Below are 24,626 nucleotides of genomic sequence, written 5' to 3'. Positions count from 1 at the left end.
TTAATAGAAGAATAATTAAAAATTTTGCTATTAATAAGAATAAATATTTTCCACATTTTCTGACAAATATCTCTGGGATTTCTTTTCTTCACTTCCTTTTCTCTCTTGTATTTTCTTTTATGTACTGCGTGAAAAGCTTGGGATGCAATCTATTTATAAGCTAAGCATCCAAGCCTTCCTCTTTATTTTCTAAATTAGGAGCCGTATGCATTTATGATAAAAGCATTTAGTGCCTTTCATTTAAGTCAATAATTGCAGCTGCATGTTAAACATGTAGCTATTTTATATTCTCTTATTTAAAAACTTTGATTTTAATTATATCTTAAATACTTTATTATTTATTAATTTTTTTATTTTTTTCTATATTTTTTATCTTCATATTGCTTATATTTTTGCTAAGCTATAGGAAGATTTATACCATATAAACTTGTTATTATTAATTAGTTTGGTCAAAACATCTGTTAAATTTTTTTTGGTGTGAATCTTTTAAAAATCTACACTTTAATTTTTCACTAATTCATGAACAAAATAATACTTAACATCTATATGTTTTGTTCTTTAAAAAAACATTGAATTCCTTACAATATACAAGATATTCTAATAGTCATAATATAAGAAAATCTTTTCTTTTTTGTGCTTGAGCTTCTCCACGAGCCTTTTTAACTATATTACTTTTTTATAATTGTGAAAACATACCTTGAAGTTGATTTTCTTTTTTTAAGGTTCTTGCAATTAACGTAATGTTTGATAATAAATTATGATCCTACATAAAATAATGTAGTATTTGAAATACCCTTGATATATCTCAAAATCATTTTAATAATATTATAATGCTTTCTACAAGGATTTTTTATGTATCGACTAACTACTTCTATTATTTATGTAATATTTGATTATTTACATATCATAACAAACAATTATCTAATCACCGCTTATACATACATCTTTATCTTCTCTGTTTCGTTTCTAAAATACATACTTTTGAATACTTTGAACTTAATAGGAAATAGGATTGAAATTAGCTTATAATTTTGCATATTGAACCGTTGAAATATTTGTTTTTTAAATAATTCTTTTGTGAAAGCCAAGTCTTGCTTTTGCTTTTGTCTCAATAAATTTGCATGCTTAAAATCTTGTTTGTTAGTCATAAATTCTTCATATCAAACCCCTTAGCTGATTATGCTTTTAATTCTTGTAATATGTATAATGGTTTGAACAGAGTCTGTTGTACCCAAAATTAATTATGAAGAAATCAAGACTTTTATACCAACATTGAGATGCTTGTTTGAGATTATATAGAGATTTGTTCAACTTGCAAACCAAATTTTTCTTGTCTATTTTAGTTTAACTTTTTAATTGAAGCATATAATTTTTTTTTCAAGTTTTTCATGAAAAAATATAGTTTTTATATCTTAACTTGCAAACCAAATTTTCCTTGTCTATTTTAGCTTAACTTTTTAGTTGAAGCATATAATTTCTTTTTCAAGTTTTCATGAAAAAATATAGTTTTTATATCTAACTAATCTATATGAAGATCAAATATACAACAAATCGTTAGCATAACTCTGATTATTGTAAGTTATAATCTCTTACATCAAATTTCTACTTCGGTCGAAATGAAATTGATAGCATTAATATATATTAACAAATTTTTGTTCAAATATTTGGATTCTACATAAGCATGTATGATCTACAAAATTGTTTAATTATTTGATAAAAGGAAAATAGAAATATTATTAAATATTATTTTCTCAATTTATTTCTAAAAATCTCATCTATTAAATGATGAATTGGCACAAAAACAATATTATTCTCATACAACAAATACAATATTATTAATAACAACTCTATTGCCAGATTTCATCCATGAAAGATCCCTCTCCTATATGGCTAATGATTAGCCACTTCACAAAATCATCACCCCGGAATGTTATACCCCTTCAAATCTAGTAATTCAAAATTTCGGGTAACATTAGTATTGTTGTGAAAAACATGCAATAATCATCGATGGATATTGCAATAAAAAAATTTATAAAAAAATATAAAATTATGCGTTGAAATTATATTTACATCTATATTAGAGAGGAGTTTTTTTTTTTTAATATGTTAAAATAGTGTTATTTAATATATATTCATAATATTCTAAACCACTCAAGAAAATCTAGCCGCATAAAGAATTATAACCATCCAAAAAATATTAATATGTTCTTTAAAGCATAACCTGTCAATCGTTCCTAACAATAAAATCAAAAATAAATTCTAGCGCTTGTGCAACAAATTTATGCTAAGCATTTTGTTTTTTTTTTTTTTAATTTTAATTTGAAGGAAAATCGCGTAGAGAGCACTTCAGTAGCCACACCGACGGAATAGAGCTTTGACAATATGGAAGATAATAACAAGATGATTTTGCAGGCAACAACGCTGGATTTTGATCATTTACAACTACTAGTAACAGTTGGTGTGAAAGAAATTCCACAAAATACACTTAATTAGACTGCTAATCATTGTCATTAATTTACAGACGTTCTTGTGGTCATGTTCTGTGGCCCAGATCGCAGGCGCGATACCGCGTTTTCTTGAAAATAAATAAATGGACAAAAAAAAAATGCACAGAGTGAGAAATTAAGAGATAAACATCCTATAAATGCCACCTCCAAGTTTCACAACTCAACCTGTGTCTCTCTTTCTCAGAACGGAACAGAGAGTGTTTTGGGTTCTTGTTGTTCGTCTGTATGTCCTGAGTTTCTCTCTCTCATTTCCATGTTTCTCTTCTTTCTCGCAATGCTCTGTTTTGACTCTTTGTTTCTCGAGAAAATGTGAAAAGCAAATAACACCATGCTTGAAATATGATTATGGTTTGATAGTTATGATCATGAATGGTGCTGTGTCTGTATATTCGTTCTACTAATAAAACTGTTTGATTTGCTTCTTTTCAATGCTAGAGCTAGACTATATTATATGCAGCTTTTTTGCAGCTGTTAAAGCATTTCAATACTAGATTTATTCTGTAACAGCATTTTATGTTTTGTGCTCTGGTCACTACAGGAAGGCCTTTCAGGAATTAAAAAAGAAATGGCTAGAATATCTCCCACCTTCTTGATGGGACTTGCTGTCATCTGGGCAGCCTTGGCACAAGCAGAATACATGATCTATAAAGATGCAACAAAGTCCTTAAATTCTCGCATTAAGGACTTGATGAACCGGATGACATTAGAGGAAAAAATTGGCCAGATGACTCAGATTGAACGCGGTGTTGCATCGGCTGAGGTGATGAAGGACTACTTCATTGGTAAGCATCACTCTTGGTTTTACTTTCCGAAGAAATTCTGAGGTAATATTATTGATTTAGATTTCAAAGATGAAGAAGTTAGTTTCCTTCTTTGGCAGGGAGTGTACTGAGTGGAGGAGGGAGTGTTCCATCCAAACAGGCTTCCGCAGAAACTTGGATTAACATGGTGAATGAATTTCAAAGGGTGCTTTATCAACCCGATTAGGAATTCCTATGATTTATGGAATCGATGCTGTTCATGGACATAACAACGTTTATAAGGCAACCATATTTCCTCACAATGTTGGACTTGGAGCTACCAGGTAAGTAAGAATTGATGACATTTCTTTAATTAGCTTCATGCAATCATTATAGGTATTTTTAAGTTCTGTCCAAATGAATTTGATAAATTCATTAAAAAAAGAAAATCTTATTTCAGTTACCAAAGGATCCCGAAATTTTGTCTGAAAGAAGTCCATATTGGAATACTCGGGTATGGAATATGGTCAAATTTCCCTGCCAAGCAAACGAGAAATAGGACAGTCATGTTTGAGATCTGAAAGTTACATTCCCAATTTGAGGCAGTGATCATCATCTCGAGTATCATGCATTGAAAATTCGACAGTGCTTCCAGTTCCTTCTTTTGTTTTTTCTCTTTTCCCTCTTTTTTCTTCTTCTGGGAGCTTTCTCATGGAAAAGTAGTGATATGATGACATCTACATCAATCCACAATAGGATAGATGGTGTCCATTTCTATCTGCTTCGCTTTTTTATAAGATTTTATATCCACTCCTTTCAGGTTTTTTACGGCTGGCTTTCAGTCCGCCACTGATAACGAATTCAGAGAATTGCTTTTGATCAATTATGTGATGTACTGCCAACTTTTATGTGTCATTTAATTGATGATTGGAATTTCTTTTCCATAGTATTCCGATCAACCTCTATATGCATTACAGAGTTCAGATAAAACCTGTACTGTAATCTCATCTAATAACTCAAGTTTTTGAGTTGAGATGGTTCTTTTACAATGAAAATTCCTGCCATCAAGCAGGGAGCCTGAACTTGTTAAGAGGATTGGAGCTGCAACTGCACTGGAAGTTAGAGCTACAGGCATTCCATATGTTTTTGCACCTTGTATCGCGGTAACTCGTTAATCCTACCAATAATTGCTATAAAGAAAAAATCATATCATATTTAAATTCTAGTTCCTTCTATTACTTCTGGCTATACAGGTTTGTCGAGATCCAAGATTGGGTCGGTGCTATGAAAGCTACAGTGAAGATCCTAAGCTCGTTCAAGCAATGACTGAGATTGTACCAGGATTACAAGGCGACATCCCTGCTAACTCCTCAAAGGGTGTTCCCTTTGTCGCTGGAAAGTAAGAAATTTGCTTGTTACATTCTTTTTCCATCTAAATTTTTATTGCTTACTGTTACATCAAGTCATGCATCCATCCCTATCGCTTCCACTGTTTGTCCACCTATAATGGCTATCCAGAGAAAAGAAAACCAGAACGTTTTTCACTTAATGTATGAGAGGAATTAAAGTTCTGTAGTTAATTTTTTCTTTCTTTCTCCCTAAAGGATGGAGTAGATTTGCAATTAGCTTCATCAGATGATGGATATCTTAAATATTTATTTGATGTAAACATTGTGGACTTTAGTGTTGGGCTGGAGCCCTAGTCGTGGCATGATGCTTTCTACTTACTAAAATAGGAATGGAACTTGTGGAGAAGATTACAGAAAAGCTTGAAAACAACAAGATACAATAAGCCCACTTGGTATTATCAAGTGTTTTTTTACCTCAGGATCAACTTGCTGTTCTCCACACTTAGGGGTCCCTTTATTTATATTCTTTCTTTCCCTTCATTTGACAGAGGTCTCTTGTCCTTTTCAACAAATAGGATAAAAAAATATACATCATCTAGAAGTTTTTTGTCATAATAATGAATCCTGTTGTTCTGATGCTTTTCACAGAACAAAGGTTGCTGCATGTGCGAAGCACTATTTGGGTGATGGTGGAACAACTGATGGCATTAATGAGAACAATACACAAATAAGCAGACAGGGTTTGCTTAGCACCCACATGCCAGGCTACTATAACTCAATTATCAAGGGTGTGTCAAGTATTATGGTTTCTTACTCAAGCTGGAATGGAGTTAAGATGCATGCTAACCGTGACATGGTCACTGGCTTTCTCAAAAACACTCTTCGTTTCAGGGTAAAACGATTTGCTTAGCTTAGGCTTTCCTGTCTTAAACAGCTTGAGAATGATAAACCAAGAGCTGTGTGCTAATGCTATGGATTGGCTCAGGGTTTTGTCATCTCAGATTGGGAGGGCATTGATAGGATCACTTCTCCACCCCATGCCAACTACTCATATTCTATTCAAGCAGGAATCAGCGCTGGAATTGACATGGTAATTTATACTTATTAATGGTTTTTACTTGATCTGTATTCATTATCATGCGCTTCAGTCTTCCAATAATAATTGTTCTGGAAATTCCATGCTGCAGATCATGGTTCCAAACAACTACAAAGAGTTCATTGATGGCCTAACATCCCACGTGAAAAATAAAGTCATCCCCATGAGCCGAATCGATGATGCAGTGAAGAGAATCTTGCGAGTTAAATTTGTGATGGGTCTATTTGAGAACCCCTTGGCTGATAAAAGTCTAGTTAATGAGCTGGACAGTCAGGTTAGCTAAACTTAGATATTATCTTCCTTCTATAACAGGTAACAAGAAGATGGGATGAACTTAAAATAGACTGTACTGTAATAATAACAGGAGCACAGAGAATTGGCTAGAGAAGCTGTGAGGAAATCACTTGTGCTGCTAAAGAATGGTGAATCTGCTGATGAGTCATTGCTACCCCTTCATAAGAAAGCGTCGAAAATACTTGTAGCTGGCAGCCATGCAGACAATCTCGGCTATCAATGTGGTGGATGGACAATTGAGTGGCAAGGACTCAGCGGCAAAAACCTCACGAGTGGTACATTCTCAGTTCCTCCTCAATTCACTTTCTGCTAATAGAATCTGTTTTAATGGACAGAACTTGGTAACTTAGTCCTTTTTTCCCAACAAGAAACTGAATTTTCAATATCGGTGACCGCTAAAACAAAATTGACCTGTAACTAGTCTTTTGTAACCATACAATATCTGATGGCATAAAAGTCAATTGGGAGATCTTTTCTGAAATATTTATTGGAAACAGCATCTCTCTTTAGGCTCTGTAATTCATTTGATGAGGTTAACGAAAATTGAATTTCTGCAGGAACCACAATCCTAACTGCCATAGAAAATACTGTTGATCCAAGCACTGAAGTTGTATACAAGGAGAATCCTGATGCAGACTTTGTCAAGTCAAACAACTTCTCTTACGCCATCGTTGTAGTAGGCGAGCCTCCATATGCGGAGACATTTGGTGACAGCTTGAACTTGACAATCTCTGAACCTGGCCCAAGCACGATACAAAATGTCTGCGGATCTGTTAAATGTGTTACTATTATTATTTCCGGGCGTCCTGTAGTCATCCAGCCATATGTCAGCTTGATGGATGCTCTCGTTGCTGCTTGGCTCCCTGGAACTGAAGGCCAAGGTGTTGCTGATGTTCTATTTGGTGACTATGGTTTCACCGGCAAGCTTCCACGAACATGGTTCAAGACTGTTGATCAGCTGCCTATGAATGTTGGAGATCGACATTATGATGCCCTCTTCCCATTCGGATATGGCCTCACAACTGATCCTACCAAGACCATCTAGACATCATTTTGTTAAACCCGGTAGATAAAGAGCCATTAACATTACATATTTGTTGATAATGTGATAATTTGCTTGGTCCTTACACCAAAATGAAGGGAAATATAGCAAAATAATTACAAGATGTCTGTCCGCATGAGTTTAGTCTGATGGCAAAGGTTTGGACCCAGAAATCTGTGGTCAGGCACAATTCATCCTGAGTCCAAATCCTTGGAAAAACAACCTCATCAGTGTCTCCGTGGCTTGCAAGAATTGCAAGATAATTGGGGCTCATCTGATGATGTAATACCAAATCAAGAATCCCTATCACAAAAATTTACTGGAACGCTGAAGGTGCGTCTTACGAGAGAAAGAGTCAGATGAATGTAACGATTATTCTTTTTCTTAAATAAAATTATTACTACTGTTAGAAAGACTATCGAAAGTGCAAATGAAAATTCTTTAGCACAGACAGTAACCTCGTTGCTAGGACAATGCATAAATCTATATACAACATCTCCTTGCACAAATTCATTCGCTTGTCACTAAACGGTCTAAACCCTGAACTAGACATTGAATGCCTAAATAACCACTGGTGAGATTTTGTTCAATGCCACATTTCTGTCACTGGCTCTGCCCTGAAGCAAGAGAACATGGAACTAAATTCTGCAAAAGTTGTGACGACGACGACACTACTTTCTTGAAAAAATTATTTACTGACTACACTGGCCGAATTGAGCCTTACACTATAATAGTTTATAACAATAAGTACCAATATTGACTTTGCAGTCCACATTGCTGGAGTTCGATCATTTACTACCACTAGCAAGCATTGATGAAAGAAATGAAGCAAAAGATATTAACAGAGAATAGCTAGGACGAAAATTTTGTAGATGTCACCTCCATCCCCTAGCCTGTCAAACTTCTGTCTTTCTCAGAACAGAATATGTACTGTTTTTTCTCTGTAAGTCTTGAGTTTGCTCTATCATTTTCATGTTTCTTCCTAGAAATGCTCTGTTTGATTATTTGTTTCTTGACAAAATTTAAACCAAATCACACAAAAATATGATTATAGTTTGACAGTAATGATTATGAGTACTAACATAGCCCTCGTTCTACTAATAGAATTGTTTGATATGTTTCTTTCTGTGCTCTGATGGGCTAAATCAAATGCAGTTATTTTGCTGTTAAACCATTTCTAGTTACAATATACTACTGTGTACAGAAGTTCTATTCTTTCCTGTATCAGATTATATTTTCAACTCTGGTCACAACTGGAATGCCTTTCAGGAACAGAAAAATGACTAGAATATTTCCCATCTTCTTGATGTGTCTTCTTGTCATCTGGGCCTGGGCAGCCTTGGCAAAAGCAGAATGCACGATCGATAATAATACGACAAAACCCATAAATTCTAGCATTAAGGACTTGATGAGCCGGATGACACTAGAGAAGAAAATTGGTCAGATGACTCACATTGAACGCAGTGTTGCATCAACTCAGGTGATGAAGAACTACTTCATGGATAAACATCACTTGCAGATTTACTTCTGAAGAATTGAGTCGTATAGGAAAGCTGAAGAAATCTGTTTCCGTTTTCTGCAGGGAGTGTTAAGTGAAGGAGGGAGTGTTTCGTCTAGAAAGGCATCTGAAGAGACTTGGATTGACATGGTGAATGAATTTCAAAAGGATGTTATATCGACCCGATTAGGAATTCCTATGATTCATGGAATTGGTGCTGTTCATGGAGACAACGATTTTTACGAGGCAACCATATTTCCTCACAGTATCGGGCTTGGAGCTACCATGCAAGTAAATATATTGCTGACAACCAAGTCCTAAGAGTTGATTATACTCCATGAGATCATTCTGTATATGTTTAAGTTCTGCACAACTTAATTTAATAAATTCATTTAGAAGGGAAGTTTTATCTGAACGAATTTTATACTGTAATACTTCAGTATGGAAAATGGTCGAATTTGTCCACCAAACAAACAAGAAAGTGGACAGTCATATTTGAGATTACAATCGTTGGCATGCATTCGAACTTGATTGTGCTTTAATTCCTTTGTGTTTTCTTAATTCCCCTATGAAAATTGGAGATAAATATTATGATCCCTTCTTCCCATTCGGGTTTGTCCTCGGCACTAATCCTACCAAGACCATCTGGACATCATTTTCTCAATTTCAATATCACAAATGTAGAAGAAATGTGCCAAAAAGTAGTGCATACTGCCCGAATTATTTTAGTGTGATGGCGAAGGTTCGGACCCGCAATCTGTGGCAACACATCTTGAATTCAAATTCTAGGCCGAACAACCTCACTGGTGTCTCGTTTTTTGTTCCTTTTGAAGTCAAAATATTACTGTTAAAAGGCCTACCAAGAGTGCAAATGAAAATTCTTCAGAACAGATAATAACCTCGTCGCTACAAGGACAAAGTATATCTATCTGCAACATCTCCTTGCACAAATTCATCCGCCTGACATATAACGCTCTAGAACCTGAATGAGACATTGAATGCCTAAATAACCACAGATAAAGAAGCAGGCAAAAACGCCATACTGGTGAGATTTTGTTCAATGCCTCATCTCTGTCACCAGCTCTGCCCAACAGCAAGAGAACATGGGACTATATTCTACAAAAATTGTGATGATGATGACACTACAACTCTAGAAGACATCATGTACAGTAACTTCCCAAAACAACCAGCAAGCACAATCCATAAAATGTTTAGGCATCATGTCTAATTGGCAGGACAGATGGACGCTGGCTTGCCCTGTTAAAATAAAAAATCACTATTCCAAACATGTAACCAAGAGGAAGTGCTAGATGCCTAGGATAAACTATCAATAGCTTCAATGGAGGATCCAAATGCTGTATAATGTGAAGCAACAATAGAGTGGACATACAGGGATGGATTCTACTAAACAAGGAAATGCAACATGAATGCACCTTTAAATGAAGAGTGAAATCAGAGAAATTGGAGGCAATGGAACAAAAGCAAAACTGTGTAGAAGTTTTATTCATCAAAGAAGTTATTCGTTAAATCCATAGATGTATAGAAAAATACATATGATTACAATGGGAAAAGGGATCATACTCGCACAAAACTGCATTTATATTATAATCCAGTGTAAAGGATCCACCAAATGGGATTATTCCACGTCAGCCTTTGGGGCATCTTTTTCCTTCTCAGGGACAGAGCTGCTCCCACTCTCAGCTTCTTTTATCTGCCTCAAAATGTCCTCTTTTTCCTCAAGAACAGCTTCTATTCTTTCATTAATCTTCTCTAACTTCTGTTTCAGCTTGTCAATGCCCTTGCTCTTGCCCTTCTCACTAGATTTTCTTTTCTTATTACTCTTCTCCTCTTTCTTTTTCTCCTTACCTTCTTTTGACTTATCTTTCTGCTTCTTCTCTTCTTCCACTGGTAACTCATCATTTATTCCTATCTCCCTGGTGGTAACCCCAGCCTCGCACTTTGACTGAGTAGCTTCAGCCTTACGTTCCTTCTGCATTTTATCTTCCTTGTCCTTTTTCTCTTTCTTCTTCTTCTTCTTCTCTTCTTTCTCTTCATCTCCATATTTTATTTCATCGTCTGCTTCATCCTTGTGCTTCTTCTCTTTCATCTCCTTATCTTTGTTCTTTTTCTTCTTGTTTTCTTCTTTCCCTTCATCTTCTTCCTCCTCAATTTCATCTTTGCCCTTCTCTTTTTTCTCCTTCTCTTTCTTCTTATCTTTCTTCTTTGCCTTCAGTTCCCCTCCTTTAACTCCCTTGTCCTTTTCTGTTTCTTCCTCAGATTCTTCATCAACCTTCTTCTCTTTATCTTTGACCTTCTTTTCTTTTCCTTTCTTCTCTTGTTTTTCTTTCTCCTCCTCCTCCACCTCAGCACTCAAACCTCTGTCTTTGCACTCCTCAACCACTTTTTTTGTATCCTTCGAATCTTTATCCTTGCCTTTCTTCTTCTCTTTTTTATCTTTCTTTTTTCCCTCTTTCTTATCCTCCTGTTCATCCCCTGAAACCTCATGATCTTTCTTTTTCTTCTTCTTCTCTTCTTTTTCTTTCACTTTCTCTTCTTTCTCCACTTTCTTATCCTCCTGATTATCCCCTGAAACCTCATGATCTTTCTTTTTCTTCTTCTTCTCTTCTTTATCTTTCCCTTTCTCTTCTTTCTCCACTTTCTTATCCTCCTGATTATCCCCTGAAACCTCATGATCTTTCTTTTTCTTCTTCTTCTCTTCTTTTTCTTTCACTTTCTCTTCTTTCTCCACTTTCTTATCCTCCTGATTATCCCCTGAAACCTCATCGTCTTTCTTCTTCTTGTTGTCCTCTTTTTCCTTTTCTTTATTATTCTTTTTCTCTTCCTTTTTCTTAGCTTCTCCGGCTTCTTTGTGCACCTCTGACTTTTCACATACGCTATCCTCACCCTCCTTTCCTTTCTTCTTCTTGTCCTTCTCTTTCATTTTCTTGTCCTTCTCCTCATCTTCATCCTTCTTCTTCTTATGTTTCTCCTTTTTCTCTGATTTCTCCTCAACTTTCTCTTCATGCTTCTCCTTTTCTACCGATTTAGTCTTCGATTCAACTTCCAACACAGTCTTCTCTCCCTTCTCGTCATTTGGTTCTTTATCCTTACTCTTGACTTTCAGATGGATTTCCTCCTTTACAACCTTTTTGTGCACTTCAGCAGCAGAAGCAACAGATTCAGACGTATCTTCCATCTCAGTTCTTTCTGAAAATTTGAAATTGAAATGTAAACCTTTTCTTGCTGAAGGTCAAATTTCCTGAAGAAAGTAGCACACCATTTAGGAATCAAAGTACTAATTGTAACAAATAACCTATAAGAAAATCTCAATATGAATTATCCAAAGTCCAAACCACATGGAGTGATCATCAAACTAGAACATCGATAAATGCCTGGGCGACACATGATTGCGCGGCAGCCCGTTGAGCACAGGATCTAAGATTAGGTAAATACATAGATTTTAACATCCCCATCAAAAAAAAATTGTTATACATGCTCGTCCTTTTCAAATTCTTTCAAGCTCCCAGCCATATAAAGACCGAGAACCTTATATAACATATCGTTATAGCAATAAATAATGTTTTCTTAATGCTTCAGCATTTTCATAATTGCATTTCTGTTTTTTCTATTTTCATAGCAAAATCCTTATATCATTACGCTACCCCACGAAAGATTCCCAATATTATTAACACCTCAATTTACTTTCATTTAAAAGCTTCAAAATGAACAGATTTTCATACAGAAAAAGATTTTATTTTATTTATGATCTAAAATAATGCCTTGGATGGTTTGTACAAGTGTCTTTTACAAAAGACAAAAACACATGCAGACACCACCGAAAGATTCCAAATATCATTGTATAGATCAAAAATCAACATATCATTCTCCCATCTGGAAGGATTTGCAAGCATGATTAGCTAAAGAAAAACATTACTCCACAAAAAAACAAAAAAACCACCATCAAAACGAGAGAACATACCGACAGCTACTCAATCACCTAAGACAGATATTGACCCCATAAAGATTACTCCCTCTCCAAAAACACGAAACGAATATCACAAAAACAAGATGGCAAGAAGAGAACGTTGTGAACCCAACAAATCGAGAAACAGATGAGAGCCAGATGAAATCTAGGAAAAACCCTAAAAATATAAGAGAATATGTAGATTAAGTTATCAAGAAAACAAAAAGGGTACAAAAGCATGAGCTAGAAGATCCCCCAACTGATATGAAATGAATATTATTTATCAGATCAAATCAAAATGATCAGAAACATGAAAGAACTTTACCTTGGTTTCTTTTTCTGGAAGTTACTACTTTTAAGAAAACCTGATGGATGATGAAGATAGACGGTTAAAGATTTTGGCTGGCTTTACTTCTGTCTAGAACACGATTAAGGTCGCTTAGTCTCTCTATCTACTTACAGAGTTTCGACTTGGGAACTGTGATTTCTCCCTTCCTTTTTTTCTTTCCTTTCCAAGTTTTTTTTTTTCTTTTTATAGTGGTGTCTAGATTATAATAGTGATTTTTTTAAAAGTAATTTAAAAAAAATATTAAAAATTTTATTTTTATTTTTTAAAATTTATTTTTAATATATTATATTAAAAAAAATTAAAATTAAACAAATAACTAAAATTTTTAAAAATAACTAAAAAATTTAAAAATAATTTTTGAAGGCAAAACAAAAACTAAAAATGGTAAACATATGATTTTTTTCAGCTGAGTTGTCTATAACCCACTAAGCCAAGAAAAACAAGTCGGTCACGCGTAACCCACACCAAGTCGGTCCCACGCGGTGAATCTTGGATCCATCTTTTATATATATATATATATATATATATTGAGCCGTATAAATTAAATTGGTTTTTTTTTTCTTTTTTCAATTAAAGTTTTAGTTATTCTTTTTTGTTTTAAAAACTAATTATTTAACCCCTTAACTAATATTGATTACGTTAGATTTAATATTGTTTTATTTTTTTTAAAAATAAATTATTTAATCCCTTGAATAATTATTATCATTTTAATTTAATATTATTTTATTTTGAAAAGGATTTCTTTCTCATTAATATCTTCACAATAGCTATTTAGTTTTTCTTTCTATATCTTTTAAAATAAAAAAAATAAAATGAGATGGAGAAGAAGATAAAATAAATAAAATATCCTTATATTAATTTTTTCCATAAAAGTTAACTAAATCAGTTATGTATTTAATATTAATTTTAACAATAATATTTTATTTAGATAAAAGCTTGAGAATTATTTACTACATTTACTAGAAACACTACTCAATATTTTAATTATATCTTAATCTATAATAATTTAAATGCTTTGAAAAAATAAAATAATTTTTAATAATTTTTACGAGAGGGACACATATATGAAGTGATTATGATAATTTAAAAAAAAAATTGAGACAATGGATTGAAAACTACTTTTACGAGAGGGACACAGATATATGAAGTGATTATAATAATTTAAAAGAAAAAAATTGAGACAATGGATTGAAAACTTGGTAATTTTGTAAAGATAAAATTAGCTCAATTAAAGTTATAAGGGTAAATTTAAAACTCACCCCATTATATAATATAAAGACAAGATATGCCATTTTCACTAAATATTTAGATCCCTTAAGTTATTTAAATATTTATCACAGTCTAATAGTTTGATTATCATCATGTACATCGTAATTGAATTTCAATTAAGTCCATTTATAATTAAAAAAATGATATTGTTTTATAAATCAATACTTCACTTATTTACTAATCTTGATATTTTATTTTGGTCATTTTAATCTTGTACTTTTAGTGATTTTTTCTCAATGTAATTGTTGATAACTCTAAAAAAAAATTAAATAAATTGATCAATATATTTATAGCACCAATATCTTTTAGTGGTAAATGAGAAATTTGATTTAAAATATAGTGTGTTTTCTCTTAAATAGAGCATTGTTTCAATTAGTACCAGCATTATGCATTGTACCATGAGCAAACACAACCCTTATACTCTTTTCTTCTGCTATAGAGTGAAGCTAAAAATACACTCTCGCATTCCTTATACATGTTAGCATATCTTAACATTGTATAGATATATTATGTAGCTATCCTTTAAAATTAGGTGTTGATTTGTTAGCTAAACAACAATTTTTTGGTCGAAAATGATGGAACTACATGTTGTTGTGCAAGATAGACTTGGTTGTTGAACTGAAAAGACTATTGTTGTTGATGAATTTAATCTTGGTTATGCAAAATGGAGCAAAGAAGATGTCATTATACAAGGCTGGTTGCTCAAAACCATATAACCAAATCTTATAACACTCTTTATTTATATGCCTATTGCATATAATATTTAGGATATTAATTTTCTCAAATATATTTTGACATATCTAATGACGCTTAAATCTATGAGTTGTTTTGTCAAGCATCTAATATAAAACAATAAGTTAGACAAATTCTATTACATTTTGTGGATATGAAATATCTTGGGGAGGAACTTGATCAATGTCATCCCATTAAAATGGTATATGATCATGATCTCAAGTTTTGTCAAGAAGAGATTGTGAAAGATCATATTTATGACTTTCTTGTCGGTTTAGATGATGTTTTTGATAAAGTTTAAGTTGATTTTTTACGAAATAGACCTCTACTAGGAATTGACGATACATTTGTTTTTATTCATCGTGTGACTCAACGTGAAACAATAATGCTTTGTGGTTATTCTCCATTTAGCTCACTGTTGAACTCTAATGTTGTCATGATATCCAAGGCATTTTTTTTGGATTACCAAAAAGATAGCTTAATTTGTTCATATTATAAAAAGAGTTGATATATAGAGGACACTTGTTTTTTTTTTTTTAATGGCTTCTCTGAATGGTATTTAGATCGTTGCAAGCAAATTAAAACTGCGTATACTACTTACATATCCACTTCTAGTTTGACATCAAACTCTCTGCATGGTGTGGCTACCTTCATAGCTACTAGCTCATCCACGACCCTTTTCAGTAATGACCATGGCTTAAATTTGCTATATCTCTCTCTCTCTCTATGTTCTCCATCGATAAACTCTTTGATTGATTCTACTCAACCATATCATGGCTTAAATTTGTTATCTCTCTCTCTTTCTCTCTATGTTCTCCATCGATAAAACTCTTTGATTGATTCTACTCAACCATACAAGGCTCGTTTTTCTTCCGACACTCATGACACTAGTTGGATAATTTGATTCTGGTTTCATTGATCACATGATAAATAACAAGTCATTGTTTCATGCTAAGAACCCATATTGTCGTAAGTGTGTAGTCACTGCCAATGGTGATCAAATTATTATGACTGAGGCTAGTTCTATTGATCTTACATCTCTTTGCATCATACTTTATTTATTCTTTCTTTATCAAATAATTTATTATTCGTTAGTTAGCTTACTAATTAATTGAATTGTGTAGTTATGATGTTTCCTAAATTCTACTTGCTACAGGATATCCAGTAGGAAGTGATCATTGTGCATGGTACTAATAGGAAAGGCCTCTAATATATCGATAATATAGGATCAAGTTAGGTTCATCACATGTCTAGCGTACAACATGATACTATTCAAGATATTTGGTTGTTGCATCACAAACTTAGACATGTCTTTTTTGGTTAATTATTTTATTTGCTTTCATTTTTCTTTCAAGATGTTCATGTATTTAAGCTCAAATATAAAGTTTATATCTTGGCTAAGAGTCATCGAGTGTCTTATTCTTTAAGTTTTTAATAAAATTGATATTTCATTTAATATCATTTATTTTGATGTCTGGGGCCTTCGCTTATCAAAAATCATAATGGTATTCAATGGTTTGTTATATTTGTTAATGATTAAACACATATGACATGTCTATATATACGAAAATAACAATGAGTTGGTAGCATATTTTATGTGTTTTATCAAATAATTCACACTCAGTTTAAAGCCTCTATCAAGATTTTTCATTCTGATAATGGTGGTGAATTTCTCAACACTGCCCTATTTATTTTCTTTCAAGAACATGGGATCTTACATAAAACTACATGTTCATAAACACTAGAATAAAATGGTATTGCAAAATGCTAAAATAAGCATGTTTTAGAAACTATCCTAGCTCTTCTCTTTGGTGCCTTAGCTCGATAATTGTTATGTTTGGAACTGTTATATCTGTTATGTACCTCTTGAACTGAAACCCTTCTCGAGTCTTAGATTTCATGACTTTTATAGAAACCTTAACTCATTATATCTTTATTCAAGCATTTCTAATTTTCACCTCATGAATCTTTGGGTGTATAATATATGTTTATATCTATAAGACACAATAAAGTAAGTCGAATCCTTATGCTATTTGTTGTGTCTTTCCTAGTTTTACGTCTCATCATTACCATTCATCTATTGGTCAGAAGTTTGTTACCAAAAATGTTACGTTTGTGGAATCTAATTTATATTTTTAGCCCAATAAGCATGTTTCCCCTCTTCTTGATACATATTTTATTATACTTGAACAACTATTGTGCATTATCTTACTAGATGAAATATACTCTACTATCATAGAAGTAAAGATTACCACTTGTCCTCAATATATTGCTTCTACTCCCAATATTATTATCACTTATCTTCAATTTGTTGTTACTATTGTTATTGTTCTTAATAATCCTGCCACTTATCATCAGTTTATTTATATTGCTTCCAATATTGCCACACTTGTCAACATAATAGATATGCCTCTATACATTGCATATGAACTATTATTATTAGTTACACCCTCTATAGATATATCTCTGATAAGCACCTTTGACTCTATAATGACTAATGTTTATGATTTTAATTGTACTTATCATTTTCCACCTAAATCAACATGGGGATAACCATATGTTCATTACTCTTTAATAAGCAAGACACGATATGTCATTTCTCAATAGATGTCTCATCCAAAGCTTTCATCTCAACATCCAATTTTTATCTATAATCATATAGTTATTCAAGTTTCTCATATTGTTCATGAGGCTCTACAAGTTCCTTAATGGATTGAAGCCGTAAACGATGAGATTATAATGTTTTTTTTTTATAAAAAAAATATCACATAGAAAATTGTATCTCTTCCTCAAGGCAAGAAGCCTATTGGTTTTTGTCCGATACTCACTATTAAATATCATTCTGATGATTTCGTGGAGCATTACAAAGTATGTTTTGTTGCCAAAGGACATACTCAGGTATATAGCATGGATTATTATGAGATAATTACAATGGTTGTAAAATTAAATACTATTTATGTACTCTTGTTTATAGTTGTCGATAATGATTGACCACTAAAATAGTTTGATGTTAAAATGCTTTTTTGCTTGGTGATTTAGAGAAAGATGTTTATATGGATTCCTTTTAGGTTATATATTTGATAATGGTCGTGGTAATATATATCAAGTACATAAAGTATTGTATAGATTGAAATAATCACCATGAGTTTGGTTTGGAAGATTTACTAATATTATAAAGCAGTTTGTGTATCATCAGAGTAACTTGGATCACACCTTATTCATCAAAAGTCATAATCATTATGTAATATTGCTAATCATTTATGTTGATGATATGGTTTTTATAGGAAATTATCCTAAAGAGACCCAAAAACTACAAAACCATATAGTATTTGAGTTTAAAATGAAGAACTTGTGAAGTCTCAAGTATTTGCTAGGCATTGAAATTGCTCATTCTAAGAAAGATATATTTCTTTCTCAACAAAAATATATACATGATTTGTTGATTGAAATAGACATGTTGGATTGCAAGCCATCCACTACACCTATTGTTGAGAATCATCATTTACAAGTTTGTTCTGATCAAATATCAACCATTAAAGAACAATACCAGAGGTTAATTAGGAAGTTTATTCATTTATCTCACACCTGGCCTGATGTCGCCTATGTTGTTGGCCTTATAAGTTAATTTATGCACTCTTTTAATGAAGAACATAAGGAAGTAATCAAATGAATATGAAGTTATCTCATAACAATTTTTGATCAAGGTCTTATATTTCGCAAACATGGGCATCTTAATATTGAAAGGTATACGAATGCTAATTGTTCAGGTCTTTTTTTTATCATCGATTTATATCTAGATACTTTACTTTCATAGAAGGTAATCTTATTATATAAAGTAGTAAGAAGCAAAATGTTGTTGCATGATTTATGATTGAAGTTGAGTATTGTGACATGACTCATATTATTTATGAATTATTATGGTTGCATTTATTGCTCTAAAATAGGCTAAGATATTATATAGGTTGCATTTATTGTTTAAGTTTCACTTAATTAGCTTAGATCCTTTCTAAGATGAAATGTGAGAAATTCCTTGATATTGGTCTTGTGATCCTAGTTATTAAATTTGGATTGGCCCACGCAAATCGACCCGGAACTTGATCGACCTGATGGATGGACCAGTTCTAGTAAGGTAAAAGATCAACCAGTGCAAAAACCAATCAAACTTGGGTGAATCGATGGGTCAACTCGTGACCTGGGTGAACCTGAATGAGACACCTCTTTTTTTATATATTTTTTAGTTGGTTATTAATCATTTTTAAAGTTCACTATATAAATACTAAAAGAGTATTTTATTTTTTCAATATAGAATTTGAAACCCTTCGGTATATATATTCTATGTTCCAAAAAAAAAATTATTTTTTTAATATGATATTTGAAACTTTTTAGTATATATATTATATGTTCATAAAAAAAAAGTTATATTTAAAATCTTATTTAAATAGTTCAACTTAAAAGATTAATATAATATTTTTTCAATGAGATTTGAAGTATCTTTTTAATTTCAGAATTAATTTTTTTTAAAATCAATATGAATTAGCATATTTATCATGATGAACTTTTGTTTTTATTTTACTTTAAAGATTTTATTTATTTAAATCTAACTCAATTGAATTTTAGTTTTATTATTTTATGATTTTTTTATTTGAATATTATTTAAATGAGTTTGAATATGGTGTTTAAAATTAATTCTCAAATTTAATTATAATATTTAATTTAAATTAATAAATAAATAAATTAAATTCATATGTGCTCTTAAAAATAAAAAATGGATAAATAAATAATTTAGAGAAATTATTTTTAATATTTATTTAGTGTAGTAAAAAAAAAGTTGGCTTTTTATTTATTTTTATATTAATTTTAGATATTAAATTCTATTCATAAAATTCAAAATGATTTTAAATATTAAAACCTGTTAATAGAAAAAAGAATTCGAAATAGACTAGCAGTCGAAAAGATAAAAACTAGAGTGGAAAGTGGAAACAATAAAAAAGAAATACGAAGGGATAAAGAGAAGAAGAAGACGAAGACGAAGTGACATAAGTAAAAGAGTAGGGAATCTGAGTGACGAAGTTACATAAGTAAAAGAGTAGGGAATCTGAGTCTGGTTAGCAACATTTCTCACTCCCTCCTCCAGTCAATTGCTGCCCAAGTTCTCTGTTTGGTCAACGGGAAAATTTGACGTTAAGAAACTTGTTTTCTTTTTTTTTTATCTGTTTTCCAGACCGTGAAGTTGAAAGCATTTGGATTGAACCACAACAGCACCTTGTCTTTTGTCTTCCCAAAACCCATAAAAGGTATTATCTGCTAAATTCACTTAATTTTATCGACAACATTGCTGCATTTCGATATATACTAACTATAGCAGTTGTGCTTTTGTGGGCTTAAGAAACTGTTAAAACATGATTGATTTGCAGAAGTTACAGTAGAATTCAGTTGTTTGATTAGCAAAGCGAATGAGATGGATTGGAGAGGAAATCTGAGGATTAGTCCAGCATCACCTTGTTGAGTAAATATTAAATCACTGTTCATCTTGGACTTCCTTCTTTACAGTAACCCAGCTGCTTACAGCTTACAGGGTCCTAGCTTTACAAACTCGCTTGTGAACGGATCTCACAACGGGAAATTCCCATGACCGTAACTCTACTAGCATTATTCTTGTTTTTAAATGGAATTTCCGTTTTTATTTTTAAATACACTAATGTGAATGCTTTGGAGAACAACTTCAAATCCCAATCAAAAAATAAGTGACCAGACCATTTTCTTTCTTTTTCGTTGTCTCCTCTAGGGAGGGCAATTATCAACAAAATTGTTTTGTGCACCATTTAGATGAGTGGATGGCCATGAGCAACATATGAAGAGGCTGTTATGCGCAACATCCAGGTGACTGGATTATGGCCACAACGGCTTACTTCATTCAGGGGGGGCCCCATGAGAGTGGTGTCTGCATATATATATATTTGTTTGTTAATCTCATGCTAATATTGGTTCTCCAAAAAAAAAAAAAAACTATAAAAATTTTGAAGTGTTTTTCTGTCCATAGAGGATTTACCTAGGCACCAGTGTTTTGTCATGCCATATTTTTTCTTTTTTCACTGTCATATCATTGTATTTGTGGTTGACATGTTTAAAAATCTTTGACAGAATTAACAGTATGTTATCAACTGGAAAGAAGTTGCATGCAAGTAAAAGATCTGAGGGTTCAATTGCATAGCTGACTCTAGGCCATACTTCATCTTTTTCACCGTCAAAAGAATGACATGTTGAAAAGGGTGGGTTTCTGCTGATTGAAGACTTGTAAGAAATGGCAGCAGACATGGCAGAGTTCCTCTGGAGGAAGTCTTTAAATGCTCTGCAAGAAGCAGAGACTGAATTATTTTTTCAATTCACTCTTGCTTCTCATTTTCGAAGAATTAGACAAGTGATGGAGAGTAAAAATATCAAATTATGTTTATCCCAGGCATCAAGCATCTGTGATATGCTTTATGACCTCAATGATGTACTTGTTGAGTGCCAGAGCTTTGCACACCAAAGGAAAGCACACAAGAAAAACAGGTTACTTTTCATCTCTTCTATGGATTATCGTTTTGTGGGTAAGAGAAAGAAAAGGTTGGTTGACATCAAAAAAAAGTTTGAGGAAATGGTTGAGGATGATGGTGAGGGACAATCTAGTCCTCTTAGAAATTCACCATTGAAATTTAGGGAAGGCAACGGGTCTGAAATTCCTGGGTTCAATGACAACATTAAAGAGATTGAGAACATGCTTTTTGAAAATATATCTAATGAGAATGGTGCTGAATTCAAGATAATAGGCATATGGGGAATGGGTGGCACAGGAAAATCCACACTTGCTAGTAAGGTTTTCAATAGTGAGAAAGTGAGCAGCCAGTTTTCAAGGAAGATCTGGATTTGCTTATCTGGTATTCATGGGGGTGAGAAAGACATGGGGATTAAGATTTTTAAGTTGATGTTGAAGGAGTTAGATTATGATATTGATGAATTAAAGGCAGATGATATTACTATGATGGAGCTTTCGCAGACCCTTCAGTGTCTATTATCATACGAAAGGTATTTGATTGTGTTTGATGATGTGTGGCCCTGGCATGCCAACATCTTGGCCACAGACATTAGTTCAGCAGGGGTACTTCCCAGAGGTTGTAATGGTACTGTCATTGTGACAACCAGGCTGCAGAAAGTGGCTACAATATTTGGAGCTGAGAAGATTCAACTTCCGTCCCCATCGATGAAACAGGGTTGTTGGAATATTTTTGAGCATACCGTTAAATCTGGCCTTTGCAACAAGTCTGAAATTGGGTTTGACCAATGCTTGCAGAAAATTGAGGACGAAGTTCAAGAAGATGGATTCAAGTTAATTGGGATATGTGGGGTGCGCAATGCAAGGAAAACCACGCTTGCAAGAAAGTTTTTCGACAGTGTTTTGAGCAGAAAGTTCTCAAGGAAAATTTGGGTTTGCCTATCAGGAATTCAAAGGAATGAGCAAGACATTGGGGCTAAGATTTTAAAGTTGGTTTTGGAAGGGCTAGATTATGATCTTCATGAATCAATAATAGATGATGATCTTACCGTGATCGAGCTCTTGGGCACTCTTAAGCATCTATTATCGAATGAAAACTATCTGATCGTATTTGATGATGTGTGGCCCTGGCATGCCAAGTTTTTGGCTGAAGAAACCATCTCGTCGGGGGGATTGCCTAGGAATAGTGGTGGAGCAGTCGTTGTCACATGCAGACGGAAAGAAGTGGCTGAAGAGATAGGATGTATGAACATGATTCACCTTCAGCATCCGGAACTGGAGGATTGTGGGAAGATCTTTCAGCGCACTCTTCAATACGATCCAGAAACATGGAACAGGATTAAAATTGAAATCGAGTACAAAATTGGTGTTCTTCCATTAGCTGCCAAGACACTCGGGGAGATCTTTTTGGAGAAGATCCGAGAATCAGAGATTTCTTCCCCGACTTCTTGAAATTCCCACCCTTCTCTCCTCTGTATTCCCTATTTGCAAAACATTTATGCCCTTTGGATACAGCATTGTTTGATTTCCCATTTTATTGCAGCCATAACAAAAACCCCCTTTGATCTTAAACATTTTAGCTCAGAATATGAATCGAGGGTTTCTTCTTCTTCTTCTACTTCTTCTTCTTCAGCCAGTCCAAAACAAGATTGTGGTTTCCACATATGCATCAGTAAAGCTTGTTTGTGTTAACCATATTACAGCTCCTGCAGATCAGCATATCTCAATCTCCATGATCACCGCTCCTCCAAATCAGCCCCTTATCAAAGCTCCTCCAAATCAGCCCTGATCAAGCCACGAAATTTGCTATTAAATAGAATACCTCCAGCTCATTGTAATTGCTAAGATCATTCTTGTACATGCACTATCCAAAAAATGCATTTTTATTGGTTACAATGCCAATCATCATGGGTACAGATGTCGTATCTTTGTCTTTAAAAATGTAGTGTTTGACGAACAATCATTTCTTGCTAAGGATATATTCTCATGTTCTCCTTCACCCTGCAAGGGTCTCCACCCAGGTATGGTTGTCTCTCTCTCTCTCTCTCTACTTTCTCCCTCTCCACTGACCTACCATCAATATAAATCAAAAATGTTATTCAAGAAATCCTGTTGGAAATTATTTTTAAAATAAATAACGAAATTTTAATATATTGCAAGAATTTTTTTGTGTAAAACGTTTTTTTACATGTAAAAACATTTTCCATTCATAGAATGTCTTGCACAAAATAAACATACCCTTAAAAACATGAATTTTGTGTCGAAACATTGGGAAAAAACACTCTATCTTGGAATATTTGGTTTTATAAAGATACTCTTAAATTTTAAGAACCATCACATGGACTTTGAGCTGGATGAGATAAACAAAAGCTTAGTTAACAAGACGGGTTAACAAGACTGAGCATACAATGTGCCTATGTGCATTGCAGAATTTGATGAATTGAATATGAAATGCTTCAACTTGTGTATTTTGCATAGTTTTTTTAACCCGTAGTGGTAGCTGGTTTGGTCTAAAACTCAGGTTTTTAGTTTTGGTTGGTTGCTTAATTTAATTTTTTTTTTAAAAAATCAAAATAATATTGTTTTAGTAAAAAAAAAAAAACATTAAAATCAATATGTTATAACTGAGTTTTTAATCGGATTTTATTAAATTAATTGAGTCATCTCAAGTTTTATCTTTGTTTATTTTTTTTAAATTTGTCGATCAGGTCCCGAGTTTGTACTAAAGCTGGACTGAATTTCAAAACTATAGAATTTTAAATGATAATATCTATATTATTGTTCCAAATATGATTATATGATTCTCAAGCCAAGGAAACAATATGTTAAAGATTATTTCTTTAATTAAAAAGATTTAAGTTTAGACCAATAATGTTAACTTAGTTTAAGTTTTGCACTTCATTGTAAAATAGCTAAACATTTTTTAAGATAATGATGATGCTCTCAGATCACATCACTACTATAATTTTTCATATTATAGATGGATTGTTCTTTTTTATGTAAATGTTATTTTTGTTGGAAAAATATTTATTGATGACATTATAAATAATCATTATTTGTTATAAAAATTTTCATTGGTAACTTTAAATTGTTCATATCCATCAATAATAAAAATACTAAAGAATTTATAAATAAAAAAAACACGTCAAATAAAAAAAATTATTAATATTATTTTATCCATAATTCTTGATAAATACGACATATCAACAACAAATAAAACCATTTGTAATTTTATAGGTGAATTATTTGATATT

The 24,626-nt window shown here is 32.7% G+C and overlaps 2 protein-coding genes, 1 long non-coding RNA gene and 1 pseudogene across 4 annotated transcripts; 2 read left to right on the top strand and 2 right to left on the bottom strand.

Annotated features, from left to right (window-relative positions):
• The first annotated feature begins 2,605 nt into the window (after positions 1–2,605).
• LOC105132537 (lysosomal beta glucosidase-like) lies at positions 2,606–7,172 on the top strand (annotated as a pseudogene).
• A 2,820-nt stretch (positions 7,173–9,992) lies between these two features.
• LOC105132536 (transcriptional regulator ATRX homolog) lies at positions 9,993–13,011 on the bottom strand. Its single transcript, XM_011036101.1, has 2 exons — positions 12,816–13,011; positions 9,993–11,785 (listed from the first exon to the last, which is right to left on the bottom strand). The coding sequence occupies exon 2, from the start codon at positions 11,720–11,722 to the stop codon at positions 10,163–10,165; it is 1,560 nt and encodes a 519-aa protein (XP_011034403.1). The 5' UTR covers positions 11,723–11,785; positions 12,816–13,011; the 3' UTR covers positions 9,993–10,162.
• A 6,825-nt stretch (positions 13,012–19,836) lies between these two features.
• LOC105132534 (disease resistance RPP13-like protein 4) lies at positions 19,837–22,990 on the top strand. Of its 2 annotated transcripts, none has more exons than XM_011036099.1 (4): positions 19,837–19,871; positions 19,904–19,944; positions 20,062–20,134; positions 21,109–22,990. In XM_011036099.1, exon 4 carries the CDS (start codon positions 21,142–21,144, stop codon positions 22,822–22,824), a length of 1,683 nt encoding a protein of 560 aa, XP_011034401.1. In that variant the 5' UTR covers positions 19,837–19,871; positions 19,904–19,944; positions 20,062–20,134; positions 21,109–21,141; the 3' UTR covers positions 22,825–22,990. The 2 variants fall into 2 exon arrangements, with proteins under 2 accessions (XP_011034401.1, XP_011034400.1); XM_011036098.1 differs by having other exon boundaries at positions 20,982–22,990.
• On the bottom strand, positions 22,804–23,119 carry LOC105132535 (uncharacterized). Its single transcript, XR_843591.1, has 2 exons — positions 23,035–23,119; positions 22,804–22,984 (listed from the first exon to the last, which is right to left on the bottom strand). It is a non-coding gene; the product is annotated as an uncharacterized LOC105132535 (long non-coding RNA).
• Between the last annotated feature and the right edge of the window lie 1,507 nt (positions 23,120–24,626).

The sequence above is a fragment of the Populus euphratica genome, unplaced genomic scaffold (assembly GCF_000495115.2).
Source record: "Populus euphratica unplaced genomic scaffold, PopEup_1.0 scaffold27.1, whole genome shotgun sequence".
Lineage (NCBI taxonomy): Eukaryota > Viridiplantae > Streptophyta > Magnoliopsida > Malpighiales > Salicaceae > Populus > Populus euphratica.
This window is presented reverse-complemented; position numbering and strand designations above follow the sequence as displayed.